General features: G+C 43.5%; 1 protein-coding gene across 4 annotated transcripts in view; it reads left to right on the plus strand.

The window, feature by feature from the left end:
• Positions 1–15310, plus strand: part of LOC127004779 (uncharacterized) — a 356605-nt gene that overhangs the window by 273085 nt on the left and 68210 nt on the right. For all 4 annotated transcript variants that reach the window (XM_050872895.1, XM_050872885.1, XM_050872905.1 and 1 more), the window contains exons 7-8: positions 8406–8531; positions 13140–13318. In XM_050872895.1, coding sequence (XP_050728852.1) covers positions 8406–8531; positions 13140–13318 — 305 coding nt within the window. The remainder of the gene's footprint in view (positions 1–8405; positions 8532–13139; positions 13319–15310) is intronic.

The raw sequence follows: 15310 nt of genomic DNA on the forward strand, positions 1-15310 counted from the left end.
TAGAATATACAGGAAGGGAAAACTAGGAAACAGAAATGATATATACGGTAAGAAGGAAAAAGTAAGAGAAAAATAGAATATACAGGAAAGGAAAACTAGGAAACAGAAATGATATATACGGTAAGAAGAAAAAAGGAAGAGGAAAATAGAATATACAGGAAAGGAAAACTAGGAAACAGAAATTATATAAACGGTAAGAATGAAAAAGTAAGAGAAAAATAGAATATACAGGAAAGGAAAACTAGGAAACAGTAATGATATATACGGTAAGAAGGAAAAAGGAAGAGGAAAATAGAATATACAGGAAAGGAAAACTAGGAAATAGAAATGATATAAACGGTAAGAAGGAAAAAGGAAGAGAAAATTAGAATATACAGGAAGGGAAAACTAGGAAATACAGAAATGATATAAACGGTAAGAATGAAAAAGTAAGAGAAAAATAGAATATACAGGAAAGGAAAACTAGGAAACAGAAATTATATAAACGGTAAGATTGAAAAAGTAAGAGAAAAATAGAATATACAGGAAAGGAAAACTAGGAAACAGAAGTGATATAAACGGTAAGAATGAAAAAGTAAGAGAAAAATAGAATATACAGGAAAGGAAAACTAGGAAATAGGAATCATATATACGGTAAGAAGAAAAAAGGAAGAGGAATTTAGACCATGCATGAAAGGAAAACTAAAAACAAAATAGAAAAGAGGATTAGAAGACAATGAAAATGGAAAATGGAAAACGATCGGGAAAAGGAGAAAACAAACGACACGAAACCTGGAAAATGGAAAATAAAGATCAACACCGAGAAGGAAAAGACATTAGAAAAGCAATAGAAGGAAGGAACAAAGGATGAGGGGAGGAGGATTCGGGACGGCTGCATTTTAGTTACGTATATATTTCATTTCCACCAACACCAACCGACACAGCCCGCCATCTTTCTCCTCTCCTTCCTCCCTCTCCCTTCCCTTCCCGGCCCCTTCCCTTCTCCGCCCTTTCCCTTCCCCGCCCCTTCGTCCTCCCTACGCTCCTCTCCTTTATCTTTTGCCTTCCTTTCGCGTCTTTCCTGGCTATCTCTTTTGAAACATAGCATTCTCTCTCTCTCTCTCTCGACACGGTGAGGTCACGAGGTTGTTCTAAAAACTGGAGGAACACGTACGGATGAGAGAGAGAGAGAGAGAGAGAGAGAGAGAGAGAGAGAGAGAGAGAGAGAGAGAGAGAGAGAGAGAGAGAGAGAGAGAGAGAGAGAGAGAGAGAGAGAGAGGAAATATCTTATAGTGAGTCTTTATTTTTCCGCTACATCACCGCCATTCAAAACACACACACACACACACACACACACTCACACACACGGCACCTTTTGTCAGTGGATCAGAGGAACGTCCCGAGTTTGTCTGTGGCGATCTTTAACTTTTTCACTCTTCATTTCCTCTTAAAAGTTAGAGGAAGGAGGGCGGCGCTATCTTCCCTTCGGTTTTGGCGGGCGGCGGGCTTTCAGGGGACGGAGGAGGAGGAGGCGGAGAAGGAGGAGGAGGGCTAGAGGATAGTGTGAGAGTGGAAGTGAAAGGAAAGAATGGTCGGGAAAGCCGGTGTGGTATCGTGGGAGGAGGAGGTGGAATGTGTTGAATGGTGTGTGTGTGTGTGTGTGTGTGTGTGTGTGTGTGTGTGTGTGTATGTGAACAGTGTGACGTAGGTTCTGGGTATTCTGCACTCTATTGAAGAAAAAGTTTAATATCCCTTCTCATAGACGTTCTGGGAATATATGCACTCTTTGTTATTATTTTTTTCTATTATTATTGCTATCATTATTACTATTATTATGGCTATGATTATAATTTTTATCATTATTTTTATTATTTCTGCTGTGCTACAGGAACCTTGGAAAATATGTGTCTGAGAAAGTAATAGAAACGATGAAGTTATTCTCAAGGTTCATCTCGATTATGCCGTGCAACTTTGGTCCTATTTCAATAGAATGAACATTAATATTATGGTGAAGTGCGTCCAGAAGGGTGCGACAAATATTACAAATGGGTTAAGAAATTTGCCTGACTATGCAACACTGAGACATATAAATTACAAATGGGTTAAGAAATTTGCCTGACTATGCAACACTGAGACATATAAATTACAAATGGGTTAAGAAATGTGCCTGACTATGCAACACTGAGACATATAAATTACAAATGGGTTAAGAAATGTGCCTGACTATGCAACACTGAGACATATAAATTACAAATGGGTTAAGAAATTTGCCTGACTATGCAACACTGAGACATATAAATTACAAATGGGTTAAGAAATTTGCCTGACTATGCAACACTGAGACATATAAATTTACGTTCTACTGAAAGGTACGTGTCATCGGTGACTTGATTGAAGGATTAAAGTGGATCGAGAGAGTAAGAGACGTATTCTCAGACAGATCGGCGCCCTAAAACACATATTTGACAAGGCTTTCATAGGGGTTTGGGGCATTTCCAGAGTTACTTTTATGACCCTGCTGGTAGTTTGACCCTTCTTCTGTACTCTGAACCTAAAAAGAACACTCATGAGAAGCGGATTAATCTCCTTTTTGACCTTTGGAAATAGATGATGCGAGAGGTGGAAGCGTTTGAGAATACCGACATAAGATTCCTTTTTTTGGTGGAATAGGATCTGCATTTATAGTTTGAAGGTGGAAAAACTGAGATTTGATAAGTACTTTGACAATGTTGGTGGAAAAGTGGTGGTTGAGTAGAACAAACCTAGAGACACATGGTGGGTGCCCATACGACAAAAATATAAATTAAAAGGTCTGAAAAAGTCATGTTTAAGGGGAATAAGTAGGTTAGGTTTACAAGAGCTGTCCTCTGTTGGCTGAGTGGCCTCCTGTAAACTCTTAATGTTTTAATGGAGTGTGTGTGTGTTTGTGTATGTGTGTGTGTGTGTGTGTGTGTGTGTGTGTGTGTGTGTGTGTGTTCGACTTGGCTCAGATGTCGGACAGAGAACCTCTTATCGCCCTCACTATATCACGCTGACCATCACCACCACCACCACCACCACTTCCACCACCACTTCCACCGCCGCCGCCCCCATCAACCCCATAACTTCCTCCTCCATTACCACCGTCACCTTCTCCTTAGCACGCACCTCCGCCATTGCTCCTGTTAGTTCATGAGTGGGCGGTCTGTCCTTCTAATCTTTCGTGCGCCTGTAAAGAGTTTCAATCCCATTACGTGGCTCAAAATATTTCATGCGTGGGATTTCCTTTTTTATTCTTTTCTGTCTCTATTCTTTTTATTTATTTATTTCGATCTTTTTTTCCATGTTTTTTCTTGATTTTTTGTTACCCTTTTTATTATTTTTTTCTTTCCCCGTTCCATTTTTTCTTTATTTGTATTTTTTTCTCTTACTTTTTCTCCCTTTTTTCCTCTTTGCTTCTTTCTTTTCTTCTTTTTCTTTCTCTCTTCATTTTTTACATTTTTTCTCTTTCTCTTAGTTGTTTTTTTTCATTCTGTCTTTCTTACTGTTTCTTTCATTCATTCGTTTATTCATAGGGGGGCTTCGTGGTGCAGTGGTTAGCGCACTTGGCTCACAACCGAGAGAGCTTGGGTTCGATTCCCGGGCGATTGGAAAAATTTGGGCGGCTTTTCCGATACCCTACGCCCCTGTCCACCCAGCAGTGAATGGGTATCAGGTATTAATCGGGGGTTGTGTCCCGTCTCCTGGGATATGTTCTCTTTTCATATAATTCCTTCCCCTCCTGTCTCTCTCCGGCATATGACCACAGATGTTGCGCCGACTAAACGAAAACTTTCCAAATTTTCGTTTATTCATTCTGTTTCTTTTCTTTCTTTCTTCATATTTCTCAGTCTTTCATTCTTTTGTTCTTTCTTTCTTTTCATTCATTCATTTATTCTCTCTCTCTCTCTCTCTCTCACACCCCTCGAGTACCACGCGCTAACATTACATCACTCACCATAAGCAAGAAAACTAAGACCAAAAATGTGTGTCTTCACCTACGCGAGAAATTAATGACTCCCGTAAAAGCTGAGAGACAGAAGGAAATAATTAAGCTATCATGATGGCCTTGTTTTGTGGCTTATTGATGTGTTAAAGGAGATGGGGGCGGGAGAGGTGCCAAGGGGAGAGAGAGAGAGAGAGAGAGAGAGAGAGAGAGAGAGAGAGAGAGAGAGAGAGAGAGAGAGAGAGAGAGAGAGAGAGAGAGAGAGAGAGAGAGAGAGAGAGAGAGAGAGAGAGAGAGAGAGAGAGAGAGAGAGAGAGAGAGAGAGAGAGAGAGAGAGAGAGAGAGAGAGTTATTGTTATAGCTGTTATGGACGGAGAATCATCGGTAAAGTCTTGGGTTTATCTGGGAACTCTTCGAGAGGGACGCCGCGACAAGTTTGGGTTTCCTTTCCTCGTACGTTCATTTGTTTTCACATAGATTTACATTCACGAGCGAGGGTTGGGCGTGCCGGGGCCTTGAACAGTATACTGAATGGGCTTGGGGATCCGCCTTAGGTTTCGGATTTCTGATTTTAGTATATATTAAGAAATGTTCAATCGGACATCCATCTTGACATTCTTTACAGGAGCAGGACATAGCGGGCGTCTTGGTTTACATCTATTTTTGCCGTTTATTTTCTTCCTTTACTGTAAAAAAAATCAATTGGGCTCGCTCTACAATCTTTTGCAGGATTAGGACATGGCGGGCTTTTTGGTTTTTATTTATTTTTGCCGTTGATTTGCTTCCTTTACTGTAAAAAAAATCAATTGGCCACTCTCTACAATCTTTTGCAGGAGGAGGATATAGCGGGATTTTTGGTTGTCACTTATTTTTGCCGTTGATTTGCTTCCTGTACTGCAAAAATGATGTATCTTTGGAAAGGAGCCGGAACATCACCATCACGCACCGCCGTTCCCATGCAGACAGGCAGGTAATCTCCAGCACGAGGACGATGTGATGGCTGGCTCCTTAATTAACGCGCACCTGCCGTGATACCAGTGCAGGCTCATGGTTCTCTGCGTCTGGACAGGTGTGTGTGTGTGTGTGTGGCGGCGCAGGTGGCTCAGCGTGACGGATGAGGAGTAAATGAGGAGTGTAGGAGGACAGAAGTGGTTGATGCCTTCATTCCGCCAACCACACCCTCGCCTAGGTACACGGGAGAGACCACTCGTCCAGGAAGCTGCACAGGGATTCGAGAGGGGAAACGAGAGGGTTTGGATGTAATGCACGGGTTTGCTCGGGTCTGTACTGTGCCGGAATTGATATTTTCACCTACGAAGAGAACAAAGAATGGCGACTACAAAAAGGTTATGAGAGAGAGAGAGAGAGAGAGAGAGAGAGAGAGAGAGAGAGAGAGAGAGAGAGAGAGAGAGAGACAGACAGACAGACAGACAGACAGACAGACAGACAGACAGACAGACAGACAGACAGACAGACAGACAGACAGACAGACAGACAGACAGACAGACAGACAGACAGACAGACAGACAGACAGACAGACAGACAGACAGACAGACAGACAGACAGACAGACAGACAGACAGAAATACAGACAGACAGACAGACACACAGGACAGACACAGACAGAGACAGACAGAGAGAGGACAGAGACAGACAGACAGACAGACAGACAGACAGACAGACAGACAGACAGACAGACAGACAGACAGACAGACAGAGAGAGAGAGAGAGAGAGAGAGAGAGAGAGAGAGAAGAAAGCCATACGCCACTTCGAAAAGTAAATAAAAAAATACAATATTTCTCCCTTATCCTCGAAAATTGGAAGGCCAAGTCATTTTTATTGCCTGTGGTGTGATAATAGCAGTTAACTAGCCGTGTTAAGTCACTCACAGACCGAGCTGAGGAAAAGGTGAAGACTACCTGTGCACGAATTTTTCTTTTTTTTTCTTTTGTATCATGGCGCACGGAAGTCAGGCAACGTTTCCTATACTTATCGTGCTGTTCCCTGAGTGAGGCGTGCGTGTTCTTGAAGCCTAATTACTATACATTCCTACAGGAGAAAGCGGCTTATCTTAATGTCCTTTTTTCGTGTAGTAATGCCACTCCACGCGAAGTATAGATGGATCATAATTCCACTTCCTGTGTGTACTTGCCTCTCCGGTGGGCGATAAAGTGGTCGTTGCCTTGCGGGTCGTGAGGGGCAGGAGTCGTGGTGCTGCGGTAGGGTCGTGGCGCAGCGTCGTGTGTGTTGCCTTGACGGTTTGGTTAAAGGCGAAGTGTTGCGTGTCCTAGATTGTCTGTCTTCGTTAGGGATAATAGCAGGTGACACGTTACGTACTCCAGTCTTTTTATCCCTTTTTTCCCTAGCGGCGTGGCCTCCAGATTGTCTAGAAGTAGGGTTAAGTGTAATGTAGGACTCACGACGACCAATGAACTCTTGAGGTAATACTCAAGGAAACGCAAGGAAAATGTCGAACGTGTAGATTAAGTGTACAGACAGACAGACATATAAAGACTAAAGGTAAAGTGGGGAGCATAAGATAAGCTGCGTTGCGTCGGTGCGCATCTCCGTTTCTCTGTCCCTAGAGCGTATTGCGGGTAAGAAACCATTACCGGGGAAAATAAATCACTCATGGAATTTAATAACGACCTCTTTGTTCTTGTGGGTATGTGAAATAATACATCAGTTAATCCCTTACAACCATTAGTACCTTATACATCACTTCAAGACGCGGCCCACTCTTTCCTTTTCTGATATGGGAAGTATACAATTTCCTCCACCTTTCTGATATTAGAATAAAGAGGTAAGATCGGGTTATCAGTCTCTATAGTATATATACCCTATAATTACTTCAGTTGGGTTTACATCGATTAGTATTCTCCTACCGTAAAGAGCTCCAATACAGTGTTTCATAGAATGGATGATAATTATTTTTCTCTGTGATGAGTGTAATACTAAGGTCTTTAATGAGTAACTATGCCAAAATCTTTCCAAGTGTTGTCCTGTTCTTCATTGACATTAAACCTTATATTTTTTTATCTCCTACTCCTCCTCCTCTTCCTTTCTTCTACTTCTAGTCCTAATCTTAATCTAAATCCTCCTCCTCCTCCTCCTCCACCTCCTCCTCCTTCTTCTCCTTCTCAGAAAGCCTTCGACAAGGTACCGCACGAGCGACTCCTTAAGAAACTGCACTCGGCTGGCATTGGAGCCAATCTGATCGCGTGGATAAGAGATTGGCTCACCGACAGAAAACAACGAGTACTACTCAACGGACAGCCTTCCGATTGGCTTCCAGTCACTAGTGGAGTGCCTCAAGGGTCAGTGCTGGGACCCATTCTCTTCATCATATATATCAACAACCTCGAGTCAGGACTGAAATCCACAATATCGAAATTTGCTGATGACACCAAGGTGGGTGGAAAGGCCCTCACAAAGACCGACTGCGAAATCATTCAGAAAGACCTCAATCACATTATCGAATGGTCGGAAAAATGGCAAATGTCCTTTAATGTTGACAAATGCAGAGTCATGCACATTGGGTCCAGAATTAGTAACCACACATACGTCATGAATGGGAAACCTCTGCAAGCGATGCAGGAGGAAAAGGATCTTTGAGTCACTATCAGCAGTGACCTGAAACACGCGAATCACTGTAAAAAAGCATACAACAAAGCCAACACTATGCTCGGGCTCATAGCGAGGAACTTCGAGCGTAAAACGCCAGACGTGATGCTATCCTTGTATAATTCCATGGTAAGACCGCACCTCGAGTATGCAGTACAGTTCTGGTCTCCTAATTACAGAAAGGACATTGATTTACTGGAAAGGATTCAACGACGCGCCACGAAAATTATACCAACCTTAAGGGCTCAACCGTACGAGGAACGACTCAAGCGACTCAATCTCTTTACATTGGAGAAAAGACGCCTACGAGGGGATATGATTCAAGTCTTCATGTATCCGAAAAAATTCAATAACGTCGATTACTCCAAATTATTTGAACTGCAAACCAACCTATGAACTAGAAATAACGGTTTACCCATTCAGTCTAGTCGATGTAACACAGACATCGGAAGGAGTTTCTTTTCAAACCGAGTCATCCGCCACTGGAACAATCTTCCTTCAGAAGTAGTAAATGCGAATACCATCAACTCCTTCAAATATAGAATCGACCGTCACTTCGCTGCGTCGGGAGTAAACTGAATATCGAGGTGCTTTCATCTGCTTTCATCTGCTCCTCAATATCGAGGTGCTTTCATCTGCTCCCCAGGCCCCAAGTGGCAACCTCGTAATGAGCCAATAGACTTTCTGTTGCCTGCATTTCCATGTTTCCATGTTTCCTCCTCCTCCTCTTCCTTCTCCTCCTCCTTCTTCTCCTCCTCCTCCTGCTCCTACATCTCTACCCTTTCCACCAATATTACTACTTCCCCGCCTAGGTCCTAACATCGCCCTTACCTTGCAGGTCGAGGTAGAGGTGGTGGGGTCGGAGTCCCTGGGTCTTATGATCAGAGGTGGCGTCGAATACTCGCTGGGAATCTTCATCACCGGAGTGGACCAGGACTCGGCTGCTCACAAGGCCGGCCTCAAGGTGTGTGTTTCTATGTGTGGGTTTCCGTATGTCTGTGTGTGTGTGTAGCTGTGTGTGTGTGTGTGTGTGTGTGTGTGTGTGTGTGTGTGTGTGTGTGTGTGTGTGTGTGTCTGTACGGTTGTGTGTGGGCGTGGGTGTGGGTGCGTGGGGTTCTTTGTGGTTGTGTGTGGGTGTTGGTGGGTGTGGTTCTGTGTGGTTGCGTGTGGGTGTGTGGGGTTCTTTGTGGTCGTGTGTGGGTGTGGGTGTGTGGGGTTCTTTGTGGTCGTGTGTGGGTATGGGTGTGTGGGGCTCTGTGTGGTTATGTGTGGGTTTGGGGGAGTTCTGTGAGTGGGTGCAAGAGACAGAGTGTATGTGGGGGTGACAGGAGGCAACCGGAGCAACAACACCTTTACCATAAACTACAAATGGGCGCCAACATTCACTACCTTCCCATTGTGCTGGGCCGCTCTCTCTCTCTGTGTTACTCCGGTGATTGCCGAGCGAGCGTAGGCTTTCACTGCGGGAAAGGAGCGCCGCCTGTCTGTCATGTGTCAGATCTTCTTTTGTGATGTTATATGTTTGCGTCCCTTTGTGTGTGAGCGTGTTTAGGTTGTTTCTGTGTGTCAGCTTGTGTGATTGCTTGTTTGTGGGCTTGTGTGTGTGTGTGTATGTGTGTGTGTGTGTGTGTGTGTGTGTGTGTGTGTGTGTGTGTGTGTGTGTGTGTGTGTGTGTGTGTTTGTGTTTGTGTGTGTGTGTGTGTGTGTGTGTGTGTGTGTGTGTGTGTGTGTGTGTGTGTGTGTGTGTGTGTGTGTGTGTGTGTGTGTGTGTGTGTGTGTGTGAAATAATAAAAAAAAGATTTATTCAGTATTGATAACCATTATGCTGAAAACGTACATGTTACGTATGGATGAATTTATATTTCGGAAAAAAAAAAATGAAAGAGGTTAGGGACCGGTGGATCCGTGGAATGGAGGGGTTGATGGGGTATGAGGTGGAGGTGGGGTGGAGTGCAGTGTGGTGATGGCGAGGCAGGACAGCATCCTCAAGTATGTGAGGTGTTGAACCCAGATCGTTCCCAGGCCAGTCCATGGGTCAAGTGACAGTTGATGGCTGGGTGCAGGGGAAGCAGTGTTGAAAAGCCACTTGGGTTACAAGCTTAGTAATGATTTAGTAAGTCCTGGGCCGGCGAGATAATGGGGGAGGGGTTGTGTTCGGCTGGGAGATGGTGGTTGGGGGGCTTCTGGTCAGTCTTGTTAGGGGTGGTGTGCAATATGCTCAGCCTGAGTGACGAGGCTCCAGCACTGCACTCTCACTTGAACGGACCTTTGATAGTATTAGGGTGGGCGGACGGGCGTAGCTAAAGGACCTCGGCGTGTCAGCGGGATGAGTGGACGAGGTAGATAGGCGCAACGGCAACACAGCCATCACTACTGTCCTCGGCACCACTAGCACTCTGCACTCTCACCGGCAGTCACTATAGTGTCACTGCATTACACAAAATGTCATATGGAATGATATATTAGATGTTGTGATGGTGATGATGATAGGGACTGTGGTGATGATGGTGGTGATAACTTGTGGTAATGATTCTTTATTTAATGGCGATAATAGTGGTCTGTCTGTCTGTCTGTCTGTCTGTGTGTCTGCCTTATTCCTTGAAGAAATTGGAGGGAGGGGTGGGGGAGGGGAGGGTAAGCATAAAAAAAACACGTCTTAACGCTATGAGGTCAAGACAGGAAGTGACAATGTGCGTGTGTTGGGGGGGGGGTCTTGTGTGTGTGTGTGTGTGTGTGTGTGTGTGTGTGTGTGTGTGTGTGTGTGTGTGTGTGTGTGTGTGTGTGTGTGTGTGTGTGTGTGTGTGTGTGTGCGTTTCTTGTGTGTGTGTGCGTATTTTTTTATGCGAGTGTTTATTACTTACGTTTGTTGGTCCAAGATTGTTTTTTCTTTTTGTTGTTGTTGTTTGCTCGATTATTTGTTTCTGTATATTTTCCGTTTATGAATTATTAACTTCTCTTTGGTTATCGTCCATACACGTCTCATGCATCAGCCGAAAGTATAAGTTTTCATCAGTATTTTGGTTATATGGTTCTTTTCTCTGTCTTTCTTTAATATATTTTCCTTTTTCTTATATTTCAATCACACAATTTTACCTTATTCCTTCTTTATTTTTTTATTTATTCATTCACTGAAGTTTGTGTATTACTCTCTTTTTTCCTTCCATCTTCATTCAACATCTTCCTTCAACTTGTTTTTCTGAGGACTTCTTTTTCTTTTTGTGCTTTTTCTTTCACTCGTCAGTCGTCACTACCGTTTTCTTTCTTGTGAACCTTTTCGAAAACTTTGCTGGTTCCAATACTTTCGACCTTTGTTTTTACCTTCCTTTTATTCTTTCTTATTCTTATGTAAAGCACTGCAGTTAGTAGCTTCTCCCTTTCTCTTTTTTTCTCCCTTTATATGTACCTTTAGGAATTACCTTGCTTTTTTTCGTCACCAGCCATTCTTTAAGTCATATGTATCTAATTACTTCCTTTGAATTTTATCTATCTTATCTTTTGCTATTATTTATTTCTCCATTTCGTTGCTCTTTTCTCCTGTCTAATTTTCCACGTCAGTTCATTTTTCCTTTCCTTTCTTCCCTTGTTTCTCCTAATGTATTTTACCCTTTCCTTTTACTGCGTCTTCCTTTATCTCTTTCCTTCTTTCTTTAATTTATTTCCAGCCACGGCTTCAGTTCCTTTCCTCTCTCATTCCTTCACTTTTTCGCTCCATTACATCCAATTCATATCTCGTTACATCCTCTTCAATTTGTACCTCATTACATATAGTTATTTCCCCTAATTTATTCCCATTACATTACGTCATATATGGTAACTGCCTCACTCATACCTGCACCACACTGTTTTGCTTTTCTATCATTCCTTTCTTATAACACAACAAAAGAACATAACAAGAGGCCAGTCGGCAGTTCCTAGGACCACTGATCTTCGCCTGTCCTCCCCAATTTATGAATTTACCTTTTTTTTCATGAAGGTATCTATTGTATTCCCTTTCCCTTTACGTCCTCTCTCTCTTCCTCTCCCTTCCCTTTCCCATCTCCCTTTCCCTCTAAATCCTTCTTCCTCTTCATCTCCATTCTCTTTCCCATCTACCTTTCCCTTTTCACTGTACTGCCAAGCCTGTCACATTCATCCACCACTCTGTTAGTAAACCAATTCCTGTCTATGTGTTTGTTGAACCTGAATTTATCTAACTAAAACCCATACCTTTCTTTCTTACAACCAGAACTTTTAACCTCATTGACGTCACCTTTATTAAAACCTTCCACCCGTTTATAGACTTCAATCAGCTCTCGTCGTACCCTCCGTCTTTCTAAAGTTTGCAAATTACGACGTTTATGTCTTTCCTTTATATTCCAAGTTTCTCAACACGTGGATATATTTTTTCTTTGTCATTTTCCTCTGCACAGTTTCTAACCTGACGTCCTTCGTTCCTTCACTAATCAGTTTACATCTTCATTTATTCATGCTTCTCCGCTACGTATCACTATCAAGTGTATATTCTTTTTTTTTGCATTCTCTTTCACTCGTCACTACCGCTTTCTTTATACATATATTCCCTTCTTGTAGACTCTTTCGAAAACTTTGATGGTTCCAACAGTCTTAACTTTTAGTCTTACCCTCCTGGTAGTGAAGGAACGAAGGACGTCAGGTTAGAAACTGTGCAGAGGAAAATGACAAAGAAAAAATATATCCACGTGTTGAGAAACTTGGAATATAAAGGAAAGGCATAAACGTCATAATTCTTCCCCATTCTTCTGCAAAACCCTGCAGTTAGGAGCGTTTCTTCCTCTCGTTTCTTTTTTCATTTACACCTCCAGGACTTATCTTACGTTTTTCATCACCTATTCTTTAATTCTCGTCTGTATTTCCTCCTGCCTACGACTTAAACTCATTCAAGAGGAGAGTATATCAAGACACCTCTTCACCCGAAATCGACCTCACTTTTGGCCTTTCGTTCTTTCTGCTTTTGTACGGAGCAGCGTCTAGCGGGCTTTTTGCTGTTGTTTTTGTTTTTGCCCTTGAGATGCCTCCCTTCCTGTAAAAAAAAAAAGAATCATATATCTGCTTACTCCCTTTCAGTCTTCCCTCTTGTATCATATCTAACTAAATCTGCCATCCGCCGTCATCTCCGTACCTCCTAATTTACTCCCTCACTTAGGCATAGTTTCCTACCAACGTATCTGACAGCCTAATTACCCACCCATCCACCGATCTAATCCATACATAATTATCCTCCCTCCCTTCCTGCCTAAAGGGGCTATTACACTGGGCATATTTTCTGTGGATCTTCAATCAAACCACGATTTTTGCTAGCGTGGTTCTCATTTGTTTCTTGTTATTGCTGCTGATGATGATGATGAGTAATGCCGTCGTCCTTCAGTGAAATCTACCGTAGCTTTGGAAGATCGTGGACACGTCAGAAAACCACGGAAATATAAGAACCACTCCAGCGGAAATCGTGGTTTGACTGAAGATCCACGGAAAATTTGCCCAGTGTAATAGCCCCTTAAGCCACCCACTCTGCCTATCAGCCTCCCAATTTACCCAACACCGTCCCCGCTCTCCACAGGTAGGCGATCAGATCTTGGAGGTGAACGGCGAAAGTTTCCTGGCCGTCACTCACGACACTGCGGTCAACATCCTCAAGTATTCCCGCAGCCTCCGCCTGTGTGTGCGGCGCGTGGGACGAATTCCTCACTCCTGCACCACCTACGACCGCCGCTCCTGGCCGCCCTCCGTCAAGAAAGAGTGAGTGGGCGGGGCTAGGGAGAGGGAGAAGGGAGAAGTGAAAGGAGAGAGAGAGAGAGAGAGAGAGAGAGAGAGAGAGGAAGAAGAGAAAGGGAAGGGAGAGGAAGAGAGAAAGACGTTTTGGGAAAGGGAGATGGGAGAAGAGAAAGGGAGAGGAAGAGAGAAAAGCAGAGGGGGAAAGGGAGATGGGAAAGAGAAGGAAGAGGAAGAGGAAGAAGGATGTAGAGGGAAAGGGAGATGGGAAAGGGAAGGGAGGGGAAGAGAGAGAGGACGTTGAGGGAAAGGGAAATGGGAAAGGAAAAAGAGAGAGAGAGAGAGAGAGAGAGAGAGAGAGAGAGAGAGAGAGTTTTCTTAAAAGTTTAAGTTAAGCAGATAAAACGGTGGTCCGTTTGAACAATCATCTCTTCGCCGCAGCACCGAGATTGAATCATATGCAAACCATTTAAGCAAACACTGGGGCGCCGCGTCGACGGGGAAACTTCAGGTTAAACAGGAGCCGCTGGCCACCACGCTCGACGGCAGGGAGCGCAGAACCTCTGTAGAACGTCTTGCCGGGCTTTGAACCATACAACCCACGTGATTCCAAAAGTAGAAATAAACACGTTTCTGACATTCAATTTGTAAACCACGAAATCGTATTATTGCTCTGGTAAGAAGATGGTCTCTATTTCCAATCTTTCAAGCCTTTTACTCTCGGAAATATAGAAAAAAATATCAAAGAACCCCCTCAAATGTTGCAATGATCATGACAGCAGGAGGACCGACAACAAACATCAGTGAACCGACCACCAACCTTATAATTGATGGGCACAGTGTTGAGGGGCCCACCCGCCATCACCGCCCAATACAGTAACCTCCATTCCGGCCCCTAGCTATGGGATCAGGTTGATGATTCCCAAGGGTGCTATGGTCTATAACGGGCCCCTGCGGTGCCTTGTAGAGCTTCCCTGAGCCACACTATTCCGGCATCTCTGAGTGGCCTCGCGGCTGGACTTGTCGAGGCTGGTTACGTCAGTCGACACCCGAGCTTGCTCCGGGGAATACAAATATAAAACAACACCACCAACACTTTGCTGCATGTGAAGGCAAACAAAAGGAAACTGGATGCTCAAGCTTAGTTTTGTTGCCTGGGAAAACAAGCCAAAGAAAACTGAACACTCAAGCCTATATTTTTCTCTTTCTGAAGGTTTTACGAATTTGCTGAATTATTGTACAGTAAAAAAGTAATAATACGTAATCATCTCTTTAGGGGTAACATAAGGAAAAGTGGTCATTAATTCGTGGTTTCATGCCACGTTCTTAAGAGGGCTTTGGAATATTTTCTGTTTTATCAAAATTCTAGAAAAGGCATGATTAGAGGAAATTTTCATGTAATACCCTATATTTCTCTCTTTCAGTCATCCCTCTTCCTCCTGGCGGTCGATTACTCATCAAATTTTCCTAGATTACCTACCGCTAAGCCCTCATCTTACCTTGACTCTCATAATTATATTTTCTCATTGATTTTCTTTTTTAGGAGAGCTTTTTCTTTACCCAGTTGGTCGCTTCACAACTCACATGTCTTTCTCAATTACGTATTCCATTTTCCGTAGATTCAGTGATTTCCGTAAAGCTTTGCATATGTCAGCGAGTTCAGTAAATTATAATGACACTATTTTTGAGACAGACCGCGCATATACGTTGAGGCAGGTAATTCTACTTGGTTTCCTAATCCTGTTTAAAGTATCAACGCTCCTGACGCTCCTTCCCTCCACGATCATTACTAAGACTGCGTTGGCTCGCCTCTCCAGCGCTGCCCCGTCCGTAATCTGTCCGTAATCCGTCCGTAATCCGTTCTTAATCCGCCCTAATGTGCCCCTCCTCTCCGCACGTCCCGTAGATGGAGAAGTTTGCCGAGACACTAAACTCTCCACCTCACCATTTCTTCCCCGGGCTGTTTTATGACACATTTTAGGGGACCATATATTAACCTGTATGGCCCGTCGGCATGAA

The sequence above is a fragment of the Eriocheir sinensis genome, chromosome 3 (assembly GCF_024679095.1).
Source record: "Eriocheir sinensis breed Jianghai 21 chromosome 3, ASM2467909v1, whole genome shotgun sequence".
In the NCBI taxonomy this organism is placed as follows: domain Eukaryota; kingdom Metazoa; phylum Arthropoda; class Malacostraca; order Decapoda; family Varunidae; genus Eriocheir; species Eriocheir sinensis.